Source organism: Aptenodytes patagonicus, chromosome 7 (assembly GCF_965638725.1).
Source record: "Aptenodytes patagonicus chromosome 7, bAptPat1.pri.cur, whole genome shotgun sequence".
Lineage (NCBI taxonomy): Eukaryota > Metazoa > Chordata > Aves > Sphenisciformes > Spheniscidae > Aptenodytes > Aptenodytes patagonicus.
The window spans coordinates 56,266,689-56,285,247 of NC_134955.1; the positions used below are offsets into that span (position 1 = coordinate 56,266,689).

General features: G+C 41.2%; 1 protein-coding gene across 1 annotated transcript; it reads right to left on the bottom strand.

Moving 5' to 3' along the window:
* Positions 1 to 4,044: 4,044 nt before the first annotated feature.
* Positions 4,045 to 10,319, bottom strand: LOC143163665 (alpha-1-antitrypsin-like). The gene is made up of 5 exons (XM_076345367.1): positions 10,233 to 10,319; positions 7,868 to 8,537; positions 6,101 to 6,371; positions 5,299 to 5,446; positions 4,045 to 4,308 (listed from the first exon to the last, which is right to left on the bottom strand). Exons 2-5 carry the CDS (start codon positions 8,523 to 8,525, stop codon positions 4,117 to 4,119), a joined length of 1,269 nt encoding a protein of 422 aa, XP_076201482.1. The 5' UTR covers positions 8,526 to 8,537; positions 10,233 to 10,319; the 3' UTR covers positions 4,045 to 4,116.
* Positions 10,320 to 18,559: the final 8,240 nt, after the last annotated feature.

Consider the following 18,559-nt stretch of genomic DNA (forward strand, 5'->3'; position numbering starts at 1 on the left):
ATTTCATCTCAGATGATCACTTTCATCAGTTTGCAGAAAACAATATTTTAAGTTTTCTGCTTTGTCTGCAGTGTCCTAGCACTGAAAGAAAATGCATTTCCAAGAGCATATAAGCATTTAAGGCCTGATGTGAATTCCATTGGAGTCAATCAGCCAGCATTTTAATGTTCAAGATAGGCAATCCCTCACTGAGAGCTCATCTCAGGTTTTACTGATATATTTTCCATAAAGTTCCGAGATTAAGACATTGGAATTGTAGACCTGCCAAGGCTTTTCAAAACTAGTTGTTATAAGTTTTTTAAAAAACACTAGAATAAAAAAGGAGAAAATATAAGAAATAGTAGATAGACTGCAAGACCAAAATTTTGCTCTCAAATTGAATCTCAGCTTGAATTTCTTTTTCCAAAAAAAAATTAAGTTACATCAAACTCAAGTAGTTAAGACTACAGACCAAAAACCTTAGTTAAGTATAATGGTACAAGAACTTAGAGATGGTGTGTATAACTCCCAGAATTAAAATAAATGACAGTAAAGGAAAGTGGTGGGTCCTCCCGAGTGTCAGTGAGGTTAAAGGCCAGCCCTTCCAGCACCTGAGCCTGGCTGGTGGCTCTGGAGCCCAGGGTCAGCAGGGCAAAGGCAGCAGAGATGCTGACCAGGGAGAAGAAAACGCTCTTGCCAGGTTCTTGGGCAGTCACTTGCCCGTAAAACTGGAAGGAAAAGTCCATGTTTCTGGGGACTGTCCATTGGCAGGATCCAAAAGGATCGCCCTCATGGGGATGCTGCTCCTGTGGCACTTAGTTTTCTTACTCTGCTTGTGGCCACTGGACTGTTGACAGCCGGGGACAACAGGCTCAAGTGCAGCAAAGGAGCATTGCATGCAGTCATGGGTAAAGAAAAAGTAAAACCAATTCAAGGTTTCGTGATTGTAAATAGATTTCCTATCTGGGTACCATGCCAGAAACCACTCCTAAATTCATCCATCTGGCCCTTTGAGAAGCTCTATAGTTATTACTTTATCAGGTTATAGCAACATTTGTCTTTCTGATCTGTCAGTTAAACCATTTCTAAAAATTTTTAGCAATCAAAAAGTACAAGTTTCCCTTTGGTCTGGCACTGTCTATGAGAATGAATTGATCACAGGGGATCTGATTACATCTCTCTGATTCAGCACAAGTTTGGCAGTGGTGTTACTGCAGTCATGTTCTGCTTTATTCAACATCGCTGTCAGATTTGAGGAGCGGAGAGTTGTGTACTTCATCACCTCCATCACTGCCTGCCTCTGCGCAGTCGCTGGAAGCAGAGCGGCATGACATTGGCCTTGGGTGCTGAGCCTTTCTCAATAGGGGGATCCAGCTGCCAAGGGAGACTCTCCAATGGCCTTTTTCTGCCAGCTCATTCCAGTTTGCAGAGTCAGGGCAGCACCTAGCAAGCAGCTTGCACAACTGTCAAAAAACCTGTCAGGTCCCTGAACCAGTGACAGACTTTCTGGTTCACAATAAAACTCTTGGCTTCAATATTCTTGAGGAGGGGGGTGGGACATGGATGATGGACAGTGGCTATGCCTCCACAGTAAGTTGTACCACATTTTAGACTGTAGTTAAGTTCATTTATATTACAATGTAATAGAAATAAACTTGCATATTTTAAGCTTCATGATAGTTTCTATGTGCTCAGCTGTGAAGTGTTTCAGGTATCTGCATCATCAAAGCATTGCTGTATCATCTGAGGACCGGCACAAATCCTTAATGAGGAGCAGCCTTTTGAAACTAAGCATGCATGGTTACTGTGACAGCAAATGCACAGGACTGATCAGAAGAAACCATCAAAATACATCCATGGGAAGTACATGGGAGTCTCATGGTTTGTGACTTGCAGTAGTTTTGAAGGGTGTTTCCTGAACCGCCTAATCTTACTCCACAGAAGGGCAAAGGGTCTCCAGTTCCCTCATTTTTGGGAAGTAGCTGGTGAAGGCTTATCAGCATGACCTGGAACTTAGTGTCATTCAAAAAAGGCAGATGGCCAGCAGAGGGGGAGCTTATAGGGCTGAATGACAGAGGGACAGTTTCCCACCTCTCAGTCGGTCACTCTGGCTCCGTTTGTACTAGTACATTTAGCAGTACTGGGGCACAGGCCTGGCCATCAGCCTGCAGTCACTCACGTTCTTACATTTTTAGTACAGTTTCAGACATAAGTATCGATCATGCCAGCTGTGATTCTTCCAAACAAGTGCTAAGCATGTTTTTGGAGTTAGCACAAGCCAGGGGATATTTCCAATAAGCAGCCCAGATGTCATGTAGGGTCAGAGTTAAGCAACGTGGATATGAGCTGTGATGAGCCAGTTGACCTCATGGCTAGAGAACAGACCTTGGAACACTTTATTTACTAGCATAGATGTAAACTCTGGGGATATAATTAATCTAAATGTTTGTTTTACCACTTCCAGGTGTTCATATCCTATCCCTTCTGAACTTCTATTTGTTGATGAAATGCAAGATTAAATCTATAAAACAATGCCAGTAGCACCTTTTGGGTGTCTAGCCAACTAAAATATTCCCCAGCTCTGATTTAGCCACTGCTTCCACATAGGATACTTGTGGAGAGTTTGTTACCTTAAAGGGGGACTCAAAGCCAACACAACGTGGGTGGATGCCATCAGCTGTGAATGTTGTAAAGGAGAGTATGGCAAAAGACTTGACCTTCAAATGAAGTGCCTAGGCCTGGTCTGAAAGTGACTGACTCCCTCAACGTGTGATTTGAAGCTATGCCTTCCTTTTCTTAGAAGTCCTACCAATGTCACAAGATATCATTGTTTCAGCCACCACCCACTCAACAGTGTAGTTTGCAGAGAATTCATTAGGATTTATCTGCCAAACCCATTCTCCATCCAGGGAAGGGCAGACCTGGATTTCCATCTTCCAGACAAATATCCTTGACAGCACTCCAGGTCCAATGCTAGCTCTCTTTTCGCAGGGGTCAGCCTGACCAGCCTGGAGTTTAGGATATCGGAGGTATGGGATTGTCTGCCTTCAGGAAAGGGAGGGTCTGAACATGAATACTCCTGAATATCCTATACCCAAGGCAAATGCTCTAACTGCACAGACTGGTGTGGGCAGGTAACAGTTGCCTGGGAGAGGTTGGACTCTACAGGGTAGCTCCTTCTCAGGTACTAATTGCTCTATTATCAAATTGACCTCATGACCCTATAGACTCAAACTTCTGATTTAAAAAACTAAACTCCTGATCACCTAACCCAGTATATTTAAAGAAACTGAATAAGGTTCAACACACTGAGAAGGGTCTGGGTTTTTTCAACCTACACCTATGCTGCTGTACCCCTGAGCAACATTAAATACATTTATCACTGTTAAACATCTGCTGTTGATCCCACAGGATGGAACAGGGAGGGAGTCAGGCTGACACCACATCAGACTGGCTGCGTTTCTGTTGGCACCACTTTTCTTGGTGCTCCAGATCCTCACAAGTGCCAAGCCTTCGCTCTGGATTTTGACACTGCCTTGGATCCATAAGGCTGCATTAGGAGAGCGATGTCACATTGGCACAGACATCCTCAGAGAGGTGAGCAATCATTTTCTCATGGAAATACAACATGACCTTTCTCCAACAATGACATCCATGTGGAAAAGAAGAACTAAGATACCCCTGAGTGGACTGCATTTGTATTTTAAATTTTCACGTGTCAGCCCTCCAGCACCAGGACCTGGTGAGAGCTGGCAGCAGCTGCAGCAAACCTCAGCGTTTTCTTTCCTTCCTACCCACAAGTCAGGAGTGGCCTCTTTGTTCAATCTTTACTTACTTAAAATGTTTTAAACTGACTCTCTCAGCTGGATACTTACCTTGTTTTTCAAAGATGGCACACACTGGTCATTAAAAGGCTGATTTATACAATTCTTCATAATTGATGAATAGGTGTATCTCAGTAGTTACTTTCTACTGGAGGAGGAAGCAAGAACAGTGTTTTTAAGAATGACCACATTCTTGCCTCATTTCTTTGGAAAAAGAAAATTGTTAGTAACTGTTTTGATATAATTTTAATCACATTGAACTATAATTGCATGAAGAATGTAATTCAAATCAATAAGACCAACCACTGATCAGTCATTTTTCAGTTGGGTTTACAATTTTTCCTATGAAGAGGATGCTCTGAGTATATTGATCAACAATTAACAGCAAAAATGGACGGTTGAATTTGACAACAGGAGGAACAGAATGAGGAAGAAAATCTGTGCCAGTGACTGCTGCAGCCTCTGTGCCATTTTCATGAATCTTCAGCAGGGCCTTGTGAGCAGCCTACAATGAAATACAGCAAGAATTATGTGGAGGATAGGGTGTGAAATGATTAAAATTAGCACTAAGTTAATTCAGCTACTGCCTTTCACAAAAATTGCTGGTAGGCCAGGAACCAGGAAGAAGGCCACTGTAGCCCGTGGTGGTTTTTTTAGCAATGTTGTCTCAATAAGCAAGTATTCTCACATTCAAAGTTCCTCAACACAAGTGTATCCAACACAGACCTTAGGGACTGCACACCTTGTGGAATTAGTTAAAAGTAGAATATTCAAGCAAATTCACAAGGAATGACAATTTCAGAGGGAAAGGAAGTTGGGCTCCAGAACTGCTCTGTATGTAACCCTAATAGCACGCGCATTACAGTTTAGCCAGTAGAAATTCAACCTTGATACCAAATTTTTTTAAAATTATTGTTGGGCATTTTCAATCTTTTTGTTTTACTAGCCCCAAAATGTTAGAACATTGTAATTGCTGCTTTCAGAATGGCTGTAAGAATGCTAGCCTTTCTCTTCACTTTATCTGTTTCTCTTCACATTATTTTCAGGAAATGGGATGTTTTCCTCAAGTCTGGTCCATCTTACATGATTAACACTCATCAGGGCCTTCAATGGCAGCAGAAGTTCTAAAATCTTTTAAAATTACAGAATGCATATGTTAGAAAAAGACTACTTTTTCCACTAGATATGTTGATGCAAGGCGTCCCCAACACAGATATCCACGGGCACTCCTTTCACATGCAGAGACTGGGTTGTGTTTAGTTTCTGGGACAAATGCTACACCCCTCCCAACCTTTGCCTGTCAAACAGAAGACAGTAGCCTTATCTCCAGATCTTGGAGAAGTTTGAGAGAGTTTGAAGTTACTTTGTCAGCTAAATGTTCTAGTTCAGAGTATCAGCCAGCCCTAGCAATAAGTAAAATTTCACAACTTAGCTTAGGGCAAGACAATTGGGTATTGAAGAATCCACAGACCATTGTTTCTGCTGACAAACTTACTTTTGAAACCTTCACATCAGGCTTTCCTGTGATTCCAGACAGATCAGCCCGGTCAGAAAACACTTCAGTTACACCCAGATTCATGAAGATCTTCTTTAAGTCATAGGAGCTTGAAATCGATAGTTTTGGAATATACACTTCTATCCTCCTGTTAATTAAAAAGAAAATTATGGTAGTTACTGCAATCAAAGCATGCCTTGGACTGAAGACTCCCAACTTGCTGGTGGTTCTTCTGTGCTAAAATGTTAGTCTCTTCATCTGAAAAAGATGGCAACAAAAAGAAGATGGGAAAACAATGGTCTGGAGGATGGGAAAGGAGAATGACATCAGTTGGGCTTTCTTGTATGATTCTGCAACACAGTCACTTGATGGGAGAGCAAGGAGTGGTGGTGCCAGCATTTTTGGGACTAAGTTTGCATTCTCTTTCTAGCCTTGAAGGTTTTTCTTTTGGAATTCGTACCGCGTTCCCTCTGAGGGATCTGATTGCTATGTTGCAGTATTACCACTCTTAACACATGGTGCTTGAGACAAGGCAAAAGGAGACACATCAACTCGAAAATGTGTGGGAAAAAAAATTAAATTTCCCAGCTCACAGATCTCTTTCCTCATCACAAGGCAATGCTGATTCTAATTTTTGTTGAAAGTATCAAATCATCAAATCATTTGGTCTGTCCCTTTATACCTATTCCATTGCTTAAATCTCCAATCAATAGCAAAGGCTAGTAACTGTAAAACCTGATCATAGTATTCAGATTTTGGATTCTGAGTACCTTGAATCATCAAATCAGAATTCTATATTTACCGTCTTTCAAGTGATTTTTCCCATTTAGACACAGTGGCTTTTGTCAGGGCATCTTCCAACTGTTTCATTTTTCCTTCATTGGGCAGGACAAACAGTGCTGCAACATCTCCCTTGTAAGGCATCTGCACCACCTTGCAAGACAGCTTCCTGTCAGAGTATGTTTTATAAAATCCATCTCGAGTCATCATCTTCACTTCAACTGAGGTCTTCGCATTCACATGGAAATAATCCTTGTGAGTCCTCTTAATATTGAAAGGATTTTCCCAGTAGGCTTAAAACCAAAAGAGAAAGAATGCAATCGAATGCTAATTTCAAGGAGGATATATTAGTATAGTCCAGACTAACGTACAACAGATAAACCCATATCTGAAGATTTACACTCATACTTGAAGATCAGAGGTATTCCAAGTTTATTAAAGATCTTGTTCCCTGTCATCTTTGCTGTACTGTGTTCAGTAACAACTAAATATCCCAGGTTAAATTTCATATGGACTTGTACAACACCTTTCTAAGTCAGATAAATTAAATGAAGTAACTTCACCGTATTACCTTACATTTTATTTGAAGAAAACGAAAGCTGACCAGGATCCAATGAATTACATTCTCGTTTCAGAATATTGCTTGTAAAGCAAGTTCCACAACAGATGTCTGCCTTTTAAAAGGTAGCATGTTAAGCTCCTGCCATGCTTTTTCATATGTTCTTCATCTTGCAGCACTAAAGAAAAGCTCACATGCAAGAACAACCTGAACTTTTGGGCCTGATCATAACTGCATTATGGTAAATGGAATAGGGCTTCAAGGGCTTCAGTCTTCAAAATGGTTTTCTCTTGATGCTTATACAACTGAATTTTCTATGATATTTTATTTTGTATTAAATCAGGTCATTCACTGAACAAATACACAGGGATCACAGCTTGCCATTCTGTAAGTATGTTCTCGTTTTCTTAATACTGAATAGAAATAAAACAAAATTGAAATATAAATAATGGAATGTAAACTCCACAGTACTCCGAATACTTTATAAGTTTGAGCTTTCCTCCCTGCCCCCCCAGTAAAAAAAATGTACTCCGGTATCATAAAGAAATGCCTCAGACTAGGGCACCTGAGACTAGGGTGCCCAAATTTAATAAAGTACTTGAAATAAAATCTGTTTTGTTGGGAGTTCATCTATTTCCAAACATGCTGTTCTGGGTGGTAAATTTCATGTATGTCCTGCATGCTGCTACAAGTGGATATAACATCTAAGAGGAAGTTAATCGTTGCCAAAGCAGTGCATTTGCAAGTACCTCTTGGGATATGTATAATGTGATGACAAGCTGTAGAACATTTAGACTCCAACTCCAGAGGTACGTACCCATTTAATAGGCATGGACGTTAAGTAAATTAAATTGTTTGGCAATTTTTGTTAATCTGCATCTTTGGAATTTATTTTTCTACTTCATACAGCATGTGAAAACATTGTAATTTTTTAAATAATAAGTAGATGAAGTCTGACAGAAAAATTTACAAATGCATAAATCTGTTGTGCTCTGGTAATTCCCTAAAAATTGAAGATTGCAAATAAATGAACTTTTATGCTTAGGAGCCTAAACATACGCTAGAAAAATTTAGATGTGGAAGAGGTGAGAACTTTCAGTATTCCTTGTTGTAATAGCCTAATTTTAACACTGACCTTTCTTTTAAAAACAATTCAGAAATAACCTGGGGTATTTGTTTTAGTGCAGGTGAAACTGAGTTACTGCAGTAAGTAACATGTATGTAACTTACCTTTGAAATAAATGTAGTTAACGATTACCATTAGAGTGTTTGGATCGAGGTCTTGAAGTATTTGGTTTATATTCCCATGGGTTTTGTTCTTTATATGCTCATTGATCTCTTTTTTAGCTTCAGAGGAATTCTGGAAGTTACTAGAAACAACTTTTCCTTTGTACAGTTTTTTGATGTCCTTCAGAAATGTTTTCAGTGGCTTCAGGTGTTTGTCCATGAACAGGGTGTTCCCCATGCTCAGTTGCACCTGGCTGCCAGGGCGGTTCAGCAAGAGGAGGAGATGACGAAAGCCTTCGTGTATCTCCTCCTCCCGGGTGTCAGTGAGGTTAAAGGCCAGCCCTTCCAGCAACTGAGCCTGGCTGGCGGCGCTGGAGCCCAGAGCCAGCAGGGCAAAGGCAGTGGAGATGCTGACTGGGGAAAAGAAAATATTCTTGCCAGGTTCTTGGGTGGTTGCTTGCCTGTAAAACCGGAAGGCAAAGTCTGTGTTGCTGCCAACTATCTGTTGGCAGGACTCAAGAAGATCTCCCTCATGGGGATGCTGCTCCTGGGAGTCAGTTGCCTTGGGCTTGTCATTGTGGTGGTCAGTCTGGGTCAGGCTGTGGACAGTGAGGTGAAGCATGGCCACCAGCAAGCACAGCGGGAAGGTGGCCTTCATCATCCTTCACAGCTACTGTGTGGACAAAGAATGAAACAGTCTTGGATGCTGGAGGTCAGCTGTGTCAACATCTCATCTTTTATTTCTATCTGCTGCTACTTTCAACAGCTATCTGGTAATCACTGTTATCTCCTGACCTCCTCCTTTACCATAGAAGTGTTTTTTAAATCCCTGTGCTTCTGAGTTTATCTGTAATTCCTATCCATTGTTGCCTACTTCAGTTCTGCTTTACTCCAGTTACAAAAGTCCCTTGTTACTGGAGAAAGAAACATGTGACTATTAAAGAAAAATAAGAGTCAGAGGGAGAGAACAAGTGAAAAGGTTTTTTTTGTTGTTGTTGTTGGGGTTTTTGTGTCTCTGTGTAAATCCGTGTTATGGTGAGGCAGCACATCAGGAGCAACTCTTAATTCTTTTATGTTTATCTCTAAGAACTCTCAGGATTATTATGCTATTAGTGATTGAATGAGGCTTACATCAAATGACAGTGCTATGTCAATGGAAAACAAGATGAGATTGCAGCATGCAAAAGTGGTATTCTTTCTCTCATTCCTGACTCAATTTAATATACAAAGTGACTAATCACAAGAGAGGTGTTAAAAATATTCTGCTTTAATACCTGATTAGATCAGAATATGTTGCTTTATTTTAAACAACCACTCATGTCTTCCAGATGGATTCCTCTCTGTGTGTACTCTCCCCCCCACACACAAATCCCAGTCATGGGAGGGTGAGGTCACTGGTGTGGGCTTGGCCCCTCCTGTCTTTCCAAACTTGGTATCAGCAGTAAAGCCTCTTTTCATAAGGCAAATAGCCCCATGGCCAGAGTAGTGCTCAGCAAAGAGCCTAGATTGTGGCATCTTTGTTGTTTCTGAAAACTGTGGCCACTTTTTGGTTTTGTTTATTGCTTTCTCTTTTACAGGTTAGACCAAGAACGTGTTGGGATGATTTGTAGTGTCTAGGATGTTTAACCTGTCAGAAGACAGGTAAGAGCTATTCCAATTAAAATTTTTACTAACGACTGGAAAAGGAACTCCAAATAGCCTTCACCTAATGTCCTACTTGAAGCAGAACAGCTTCGGGGAAGAAGACAACATGAGTTTCCTGCTCACCCCCCAGTCAGTGGCAAAGGCACTCAGAGACACGGGTTTAGCAGAGCAGATGAGATGTTTATTGGGATTTTCCCCACCCTGTGTCAGCATTCTGGCCGCTAAGATTTGGGTGAAAAGGAGCCAGCTTGTCCTTCCACAGCTTTGCTCTGTGGGATCCGAGTAAATCGGGACTTACAGGGTAGGTTAGCATAGCAAAATCAATTTGTGAATCCTGTCTGGACCATGTTGGTGTAAATAAGACAGCTCATTCACCTCAGTTTCGGTTATCTGGTTGTAACCTTTAGGGAACATTAGTAATGATAAAAAATAAGATTGACAGTTGGGAAGTCAGAATACTTCCCCCTTGTTAATGAAACAGATTTCTTCTAGATGTGAAAGAGCTATTTGGGATAAATATTCAGAGCAGAGTTATACTCTGCAGAGCTGCTATAATGCATCCCCACAATTTGCTATTCAATATTTCTTGAAATTAAGTTCTGCTGTCATTTGAGTGCTTAGAAACCAGGTTTCACCCTTGAAAGCAGATGTGCTTCATGACTCACTAGCTAAATGGCATACAGCTGCATCAAAATCGTTAAGGTAAAGATAACTGGGTACTTACATTACATTCAGAAGGGTCTTGTTCTCATGGGTTGTGCTGTTTCTTGCTGCTTTACTCATACTGCTGTCTTCCTCTGTTAAACATTACATTGCTTCAAATACATATTACCTAGAAGGACAAAGCTGAATGCTGATGAAGCTAGTTTTCTTGGACATCATATGCATGTGTCCACATCTCTCCACTCCAAACAGAGAGCAAAGACCATGGGGCCCACCTGGTCAGTAGAGTGGAGTGTTACATCCCAAAGGGTATGCAACTCCTAAGCAAATATTTATTGGAAATGAGATTTTTTTTGTGCCTAGGGCAGCTAGTTTGCCCTATACGCTACCTGAGATGGAGATAACTTCATCTGGAGACACAATTTTGCCCAGCACTAAGCTCTGAAGGCTAGGGTCAGGGCAAGGGAGCTGCAGGGAGCAGTACTTGTGCTCAGCCATGCTACCCAGCCTACTGGACTCCACTTAAGTGTCAACATATCATCTTTTTTTTTCTACACAGTAGAGACCCCACTGGTCACTATTCAGAAGCCAATGAGTCCTCTTGGCCTCATTAATAGAGCACCTCATTCATTCGTGTAAGAATGATGTTTTTTAGCTGTATATCGAATAGTAGTCTTGTAATCTTTCAGACACAGTGTCTCCTCACAACCTAATAATTCTCTCTGTATCTCTGTTAAGGATCACCTCATATATCAAGTTCTGAGAAGTATTTAATGTAGGCTTTAGCATTTGAAAAAGCTGTATAAAATATGTGTGCCATGACTGTGAGCGCCTGAACACAATATTGAACAAATGCAACTTGTAACATATATAAACAGTAAACCAAGGTACAGTCCCAAATCACTCAAAGAAGAGCAAATAACAGAAGAGAGCAACCCAGTAACATTAACCAGTAACAAATCAAGGGAGTCTCCAACAATAAGCCTCAGCCTTCTTGTAAAAATGTATTTCAATTTCCTGGGATTCTTCCAAAGGAAGATAAGAGCTGTGAAGCTGGCTGACCAGCATTCACGGCTGGATGAACAGTTTAGATGCACGGTTTGATCAGCCAGCCAGGAGAATGCCTGCTCAGTCCCTCTATGCCTCTGCTGCACCTTGCAGGACTTGTTACCGTCTGCTCAGGAAGGGGCAGTACAATTCCCTGGATCCTGAAGAGCCAAGGAGCTGTGTAAGTAAAACAGTGTAAGCATGGCTGTTCCCAGTCCCCATCTGTGCTGCTTTCAGAGGTACTTCTTTATCTACTGGGATCCACGGCCTTGGTCATGCAGCTAGGTTCTCTGCACAGTATCTACAGCCTCAGCTCTTTTTTTTTTTTTTTTTTTCCTAGAATACAGCTGAACTCTGCATGCTCATTTTAGATATAGCCAAAGTTTGCTGTTAAGTACTTTGGTTTTGAATTGGTATTTTTTTCTTACTAGAGTATCAGTTGCTACTGTCTCCTGGAGTGCTTGTGTAGGCCAGGTGAGGCTTGATGGAGCAGACTGTTCTCTTTTGCGAGCCACAAAACCACTGCATTTGAATTAAATAGTTGTATAAGCTAGAATGCTTGATTGTACAAATGCAGTCTTTCAGGAAAAAAGAGAGATGCTCACAGTGCTCCAAGACAGTCAGGCTGTTGGCTGTTCTGTGCTGGTCCTTTAGTCATACAGCTGAGCAGCATTAAGCATTTACACTTCTGTTAAACATTACAGGGATCAAAACAAAATTATCTGAGGATACAGATAAATGCTGATGAAATTGTTTTCGATCCATGTGTAACCATGCAGAGCAGGTAGAAGTCAGTGATCGCAGGGCCAGCTGGCTTAATGTTTGCTGTCCCCAAACATGCATAATTGCCATAGGCAAACATACTTTGGAGAGAAGAGGCCATGGCCATGAGTAGCTCTTCTACCAGATATATCTTCCTAATAATGACACAGCTAATGACACAAGTGCTAAAACATCTCCTGAGGTGTGTTATGGCCTGCCTTGGGGCTTTAATTTCCTGATTGTGCAGCTCGGATACCTGCTACAACGTGCTGAACCAAGCTAACTTTCTGTTCTATGAAAAGCAGAGCAGAAGGGGTAATTAACATGCAACTCGGGTTTTGGTTTGTTTTTTTTTTTTCCTCCAATATGAACTTAGCATCAGTTCAGAAACAGTCCCACACTCAGAGGCTTTCTTTGAGCCTTGGTTTAGACACATCAGAGGAGGAAGCCTGGGCAGTGGAGTCCACTGTGCAGCTGCACGGCCAGCTGAAGAGGAAGGTAGCAGGAGAGAGACTCAGTGCTGTAAAGAAGAGTTGTATGCAAGGGTTGGGGGTAATTCTGGATTCCTTGCATGACTCTGAGGTGAACCAAAGCATGCTTCAGTACAGTGAGAAAACTGTGGCAGAGACACAAATGCAAATGTTTGCTGTTCAGACATTCATCTGTATTATTCTCTTGTTGAAAGTCAACATGGATTGATTTTGAAACTCTTTCAAAATCTGCCTCTCTTTGCTTCAATCATCAGTATTCTCATGCAGTGGTGGCTTGAAGAAGAGGTCCATTGTCCTACCAGGGAGGTCAGTAGAGGTTCTGCAAGCCAACAGCTGGTCCACCATAGGGCCTGTTTCTGGAGAGAGTAACCTGCAAAATATGCCTACGCTGCCACTTTGACTTACAACTTAGTTCATTCCTGACCATGTGACTGTACTCATTATTATACTCCAAGTGTATCTGGTATGAGCTGCCTAGCTCCTTTCATCAGCAAACGCTCAGCAAGCCTTGCAACCTCAGGCAGCCCCAGCTATGCCCTGCTGAATGTATGCCCACCCTCAGCATCACTCTGTATAAACATTTTCTCAGGCTGTTACATAACTCTCCTGTTATGCTGGGCACTCTGAAAGAAAAGCAAAACAAAAACCGGCAATGTCTCAAGGCAGCAGAATGTCAGCCTTGGCTGAAGGAAGACTCAGACCAAGTGCTTGCAGAGCAGACACAGCCACACCACTCCAGAAGATCTGTAACATCCACATTGTATATCACATATCTGGTATAGACATGAACCACTCTGTATCAGCTGGCCCAAGGCTGTCTTCATGTCCTGTCCACAAAGACAGTATATGCATTGCCAAAATTCACCATTGCTTACCCTAGCACCAAACTAGCTGAAAGGATGCAGTCATTGTGGGAGAGCTAGAGGGAGGGTCTGGAGTGGTAGTCAGTGTTAGGTTGAAGAACCTACCTAGAGTATGTCTTGAAGACATACATGGTTGCAGTCAGATTTTCCCATGAGTTTCTATTCTTACAACGGGACTAAAAGGTCTGCCTGCCCCTGGCCTTCAGGTCAGCAGGGAAGGAGAATGCGTGGAAGATAAGCCACACTCAGCCTGGTGGTGGTTCACATAAGAATCTTCCCTGCATTTCTTTTTCCAAAAATATTTGTCTTAGCTGTTATCCCATTTGACAATTCCTGCATGCTCATTTACACTGCAGATGGAGATTAATGAGACCTCTAAGTCAGGAGCTTGTTACTTTAATGAGTCTTCAACATAATAATTTGCATACTTTGAGAGGTAAACATATCCATTTCAAACAATGACTATGGAAGTTACAGATGATGAATGATATTGTCAAATAATCTAGAAGAAATGTAAATCTATGATTCTTATTGAATCTAGATAGAACTGTGTGCTGGTTTTGGCTGGGATAGAGTTAATTTTCTTCATAGTAGCTCGTATGGGGCTATGTTTTGGATTTGTGCTGAATACAGTGTTGATAACACAGGGATGTTTTCATTACTGCTGAGCAGTGCTGACACAGAGTCAAGGCCTCTTCTGCTTCTCACACCACCCCACCAGCGAGTAGGCTGGGGGTGCACAAGAAGCTGGGAGGGGACACAGCTGGGACAGCTGACCCCAACTGACCAAAGGGATATTCCACACCATATGACGTCATGCTCAGCATATACAGCTGGGGGAAGAAGAAGGAAGGGGGGATGTTCAGAGTGACAACGTCTGTCTTCCCAAGTAACCGTTACGCGTGATGGAGCCCTGCTTTCCTGGAGATGGCTGAACACCTGCCTGCCGATGGGAAGTAGGGAATGAATTCCTTGTTTTGCTTTGCTTGCATGCGCAGCTTTTTCTTTACCTATTAAACTGTCTTTACCTCAACCCACGTGTTTACTCATTTTTAGCCTTCTGATTCTCTCCCCCATCCCGCTGGGAGGGAGTGAGCGAGCGGCTGTGTGGTGCTTAGTTGCTGGCTGGGCTTAAACCACAACAAACTGGGATTCACATGTCAGTCAAGCATAATACAGCAGGAGTTCAGTTCCTGACTACCATTAAAATAATGACTTTAGGATAACAAATTTCATATTTCATAGTTTTAAAAGGTATTCAAGATTTTCTTTAGTTTTCTTTTAATAGTTACCTATGTAAAAAGCACTCCCAACTAGGGAAGCGCAGTGAGAAACACAACTCAGTTATAAAGAGATGTGCAAAATGGTTGTGTCTCCATTTTCATATTGTAAAGCCTTGAAGATAATATTTCAGGTCTAAAACCTCAGTAAAGAAAGGATATAATCCCATTTTATTTAATTCATTAAATCCTCAAAAGTTTCCTGTCCATGTATAGTATTTATTGATTCATAGAAAAACTGTGCAATTTATGTATTTTATAGGGTTTTCTGTGTCATGTGGAAAGGAGACTTCTTATACCAGAATGACTGGAAACAGATTTTCTAAATCCATGTTTATGAACCAAACCAAAAATATCTTAATAATCATCTGAACTTCATGCTTACATTTGGCAGATGGTTGAAAGAAATATTAAGGTGCTTCATATTTGCTAGCCAAGTCATGGTTTTATCCAGGAGCCCTTCTATGACTTGAAGAGTGTAATTTTAAGATTCCAACTTTTAAAACTCTAGTTACGCTAGTGGAAAGTTTGTCCATGGAAAAGTCTTACTGGTCCTAAGTAGCTGTTATTTAACTTTTTTTTTTTTTTGAGTAGTAATGATTGTCTTAAAAGAGACTTTTTAAAAACAGCAGCCTAAAATCTTACATTCGACATGCAAACACAGGTTCTGGATGCACTAAAATGTCTCTCACTGGCTTGCTTCATTTTTCTCTTCAGCACATTTTCTAAAGAAACACAATTTTGCTCTTAGCTCTAATATAAACACAGTTCGTGCACAAGGTTGTTCTGATCTGATGTATTGAGTTTATACTTTCATGGGAGACAACCGTGTTGATTTTTGTAATTAACATTAAAGAAAACTCTAGCCTCATGTTTTTGCTTGGTTAGGGCTGCGAGAATTGGTGAATTTCTGTGAACAGTTACACAGTGGCTGTTCAATGAGCCGTGCCTAACAAAGTAATAAGGTTTAATTAGCCCAACCTAATCTGACAGCTTGCTGCTGGCACACTATCTGTTAGTACAGCTGGCTAGTGATGCATGTATGTATATGAAATAAAGATCACTCCTTGCAAGTTTTCTTTGCTTTTCAAGTATTGTGTGGTTGAATTCTTGCAATTTCAAGTTGTCTTCTCATACAAACTTTGCTTCCCCCCGTCCAATTTAAAAACAGGTCTCAGTTAATAAATTTAACATGTTCTTCATTTTGAGTTTTGATAGAGGCTGTTTTCAAGCTAAACATTGGCAATGCCTATATGAAATTCATATTCTAGTTGTTTGGGTATGTCAAAAGTTTGGATCACCCAAGAAACCACAATCCGTATGGCCAAGCCCCCAAGCCTGTAATATCTCCAACACGTACCAGTGTGTCAGGGTGCAAAAGCCCTGAGTACAGTGCAGAGCTAGGCTTCTCAAGGCAGCATTAGGCCTGCACAGAGATAGTCACAAGTTTAAGTTTACAGCATCTTCATTTATACTTTAAAAATGAGACCTTTTCTTTTGTTCACATGTTGATGTTCGTAATACAAATGCAAGATCAGGAAATTGCCTTACATGGATTTCCAAACCCAAAACTCTAAGCCAATGTTTCCTCATTTTTTGCTACAGACAATTTAACCTACAGTCACAATCAATGATGACTGCTGAGTAGTGAGAGGACAAGAATTAAACCTATATTCAGCAGCCCTTGCTAGTGCAGCCTCCCTGTGCTTCCCAGTAAAATTCAGCAGGGCTTTGTGAACAACCTGCAAGGAAAGTGTGCAAATTTCATAAGAACAGGGATTGGACAGCAGAAGTGTGAAGGGAGTTCCCTGATGCAGTGACTCCCTGGAACAATTGCATCTGAGGAAACCAAGCCCAGGGGCTGGAAAGAGATCTAGTGGAGAGCAGAGAACTGGAAATGCCAGAGACTGAAGTAGAAAAGAGAGAGAGAGAGGTGTGCTGTGCTCCTCTAACAAAACACATGCATCCACTCAGTAATAAAAACGTGTTCAAATTCTGCCCAGCTGTGTTGTCCAATAGTTTCTTGCAGCAACCTTGTAATCAATCAATCAATCTAGCAGAGAAATATTAAAACTTGGGGATCATATTCAGACATTAAAACATCATATTTCTGAAACTGTCCCTCTGTACAACATATTTTACTTTTAAAGAAAACATAGTCTACAAGTGTGCCAGTGTGTTTTCCCCACAGGTTTTTGCCCCTGTGCAACAGAATCTTAGAGTCAAAAATCTAGGTTGGAAGAACCTCCAGAGGTCATCTAGCCCAACCCTCTGCTCAAAACATGCCTACTTAGATCAGGTTCCTCAGGGACATGCCTCCAAGGATGGGGATTTCACAACCTCTCTGGGCAACCTCTTCCGGTATTTAACCACCACATGGTAAAAATATATTCCTAATTAGAATTTTCTACATTCAAACTGTTCATTGATCTTCTCCAGTTTCTGCCAGCTTCAGCATCATGCATCTCTTTGTCATCGTCCAGAAACTTCTGGGCTGTCATTTACAGGCAGGGCATTGCATTTGCTCAGCTGGACCTTGCTTAGCAGTAATTGAAAGAAATCCTCCATGGATCTCCTGCTCCTCTATCTCTGTCAGGTGAGGTCTTTGTGTAGCCAACTCCACATCGATGCTTTGCCTCCCCAGGAGAGCATTGCAAAGGCAGTAGAAAGGCTCAAAGGAGAGAATAAAATCTTGTCACCTTCCTCTGCCATGACCTGCTTGTAAAACCTAAATGTGAAGTCAACATTGCTGGTGGCTACATTGAGATGAGCCAGGTTTCAACTACGTTGCTGCTTTCCAGGAGATGTTTAGGTAATTTACAGCTCTCAAGCTGTACTATTCACTGGGGTGACCAGTTAGTATGTGGGAGTGAAACCTAATCACACAGTGGACTTGTTTGCTGGCTGTCATTTACAAGATAATGAGGAATGGAATTGACATCTGAATAAGAAAGCTTCATGAAAATGACCCATCTCTCCATAGAATGCCATCAATGTTTGTTACAGAGGTCAATTTTATGATCTATGACTGAACTCGAAGACCAGCATGCAAACAATGAGAAAAAAGGGTTTTAATTAATGTCTTTGAAGTCATTTCTAAAGAAAGACTGGAACACCCATTAAATCCACAGAGTGCCAAAAATAATTCCTCGTTTTTGCCCACAGAAATGAGATACAAGGCTTAGGTCTCAGTGGTTAGTTCAGTGTTGCCAAACTCCATGAATACTGAAGTGTTTAGAGAGGCTGTTTTCCCCTTAAACTTCTCTTGACCTTTCATCATCTTCCCCCACCCAGATTCCACCTCCATCCAAAGCACACATGTCACATCCAACTGGGGCGCTTTGGAAAGAAAACAGCGCTGGATTTCTTGGGGGATCATGGGAAGAACATTTTGGGGATCAATGTCAGTTAAAAAGAAACTAGATAAACATAATCTTTACTCTTAAAAAATTGAAAGATGGGACATATCAGACTCCTCTTACTGCCTCTGAACTAATTTGCTCTTTTAATTTTGCTGTGCTGAATTAAACAAAGATGTATATCTGTGATGCCTTCATTTGTACAGCAACACAACTGCAGAAAGGATTTTTTTTTAAAGACACAAGAATTAAAGCTACATGTATTTACCCCAGCTGTGTTTTTGTCCTCCTCTTTTTCTTAATTTCTTTTTAGTGCAGAAAGTGAATTATTTCTTTAAGGAGCCTCCACATGTTATACTATCCAAAAACTGGCCAAAAAGTGAGTCACCTCAGATTGGAATAGCTCTGAGTTTCGTTTATGATTCATAGGACTTTATTGAATGAGTTGGATGTAAATGGGTCTAAACTGAACACTGGGTTTAACTCCACTGTACCAGATCTACAAAATCAAAGAGAGAGGTAATCACCACCTCATCGAACTTGGCAGGGAGCCGTCTTTGAGCAGATACTGAGGTGGCAATTGCTG

Coding starts and splice junctions, on each gene's coding strand:
- LOC143163665 (XM_076345367.1), bottom strand. CDS start 8,525: ATGATGAAGGCCACCTTCCCGCTGTGCTTGCTGGTGGCCATGCTTCAC. Junction 5,447..6,100: donor GAAAAATCACTTGAAAGACG/GTAAATATAGAA, acceptor TTTAATTAACAG/GAGGATAGAAGTGTATATTC. Junction 4,309..5,298: donor CTGATGTGAAGGTTTCAAAA/GTAAGTTTGTCA, acceptor ATTTCATTGTAG/GCTGCTCACAAGGCCCTGCT.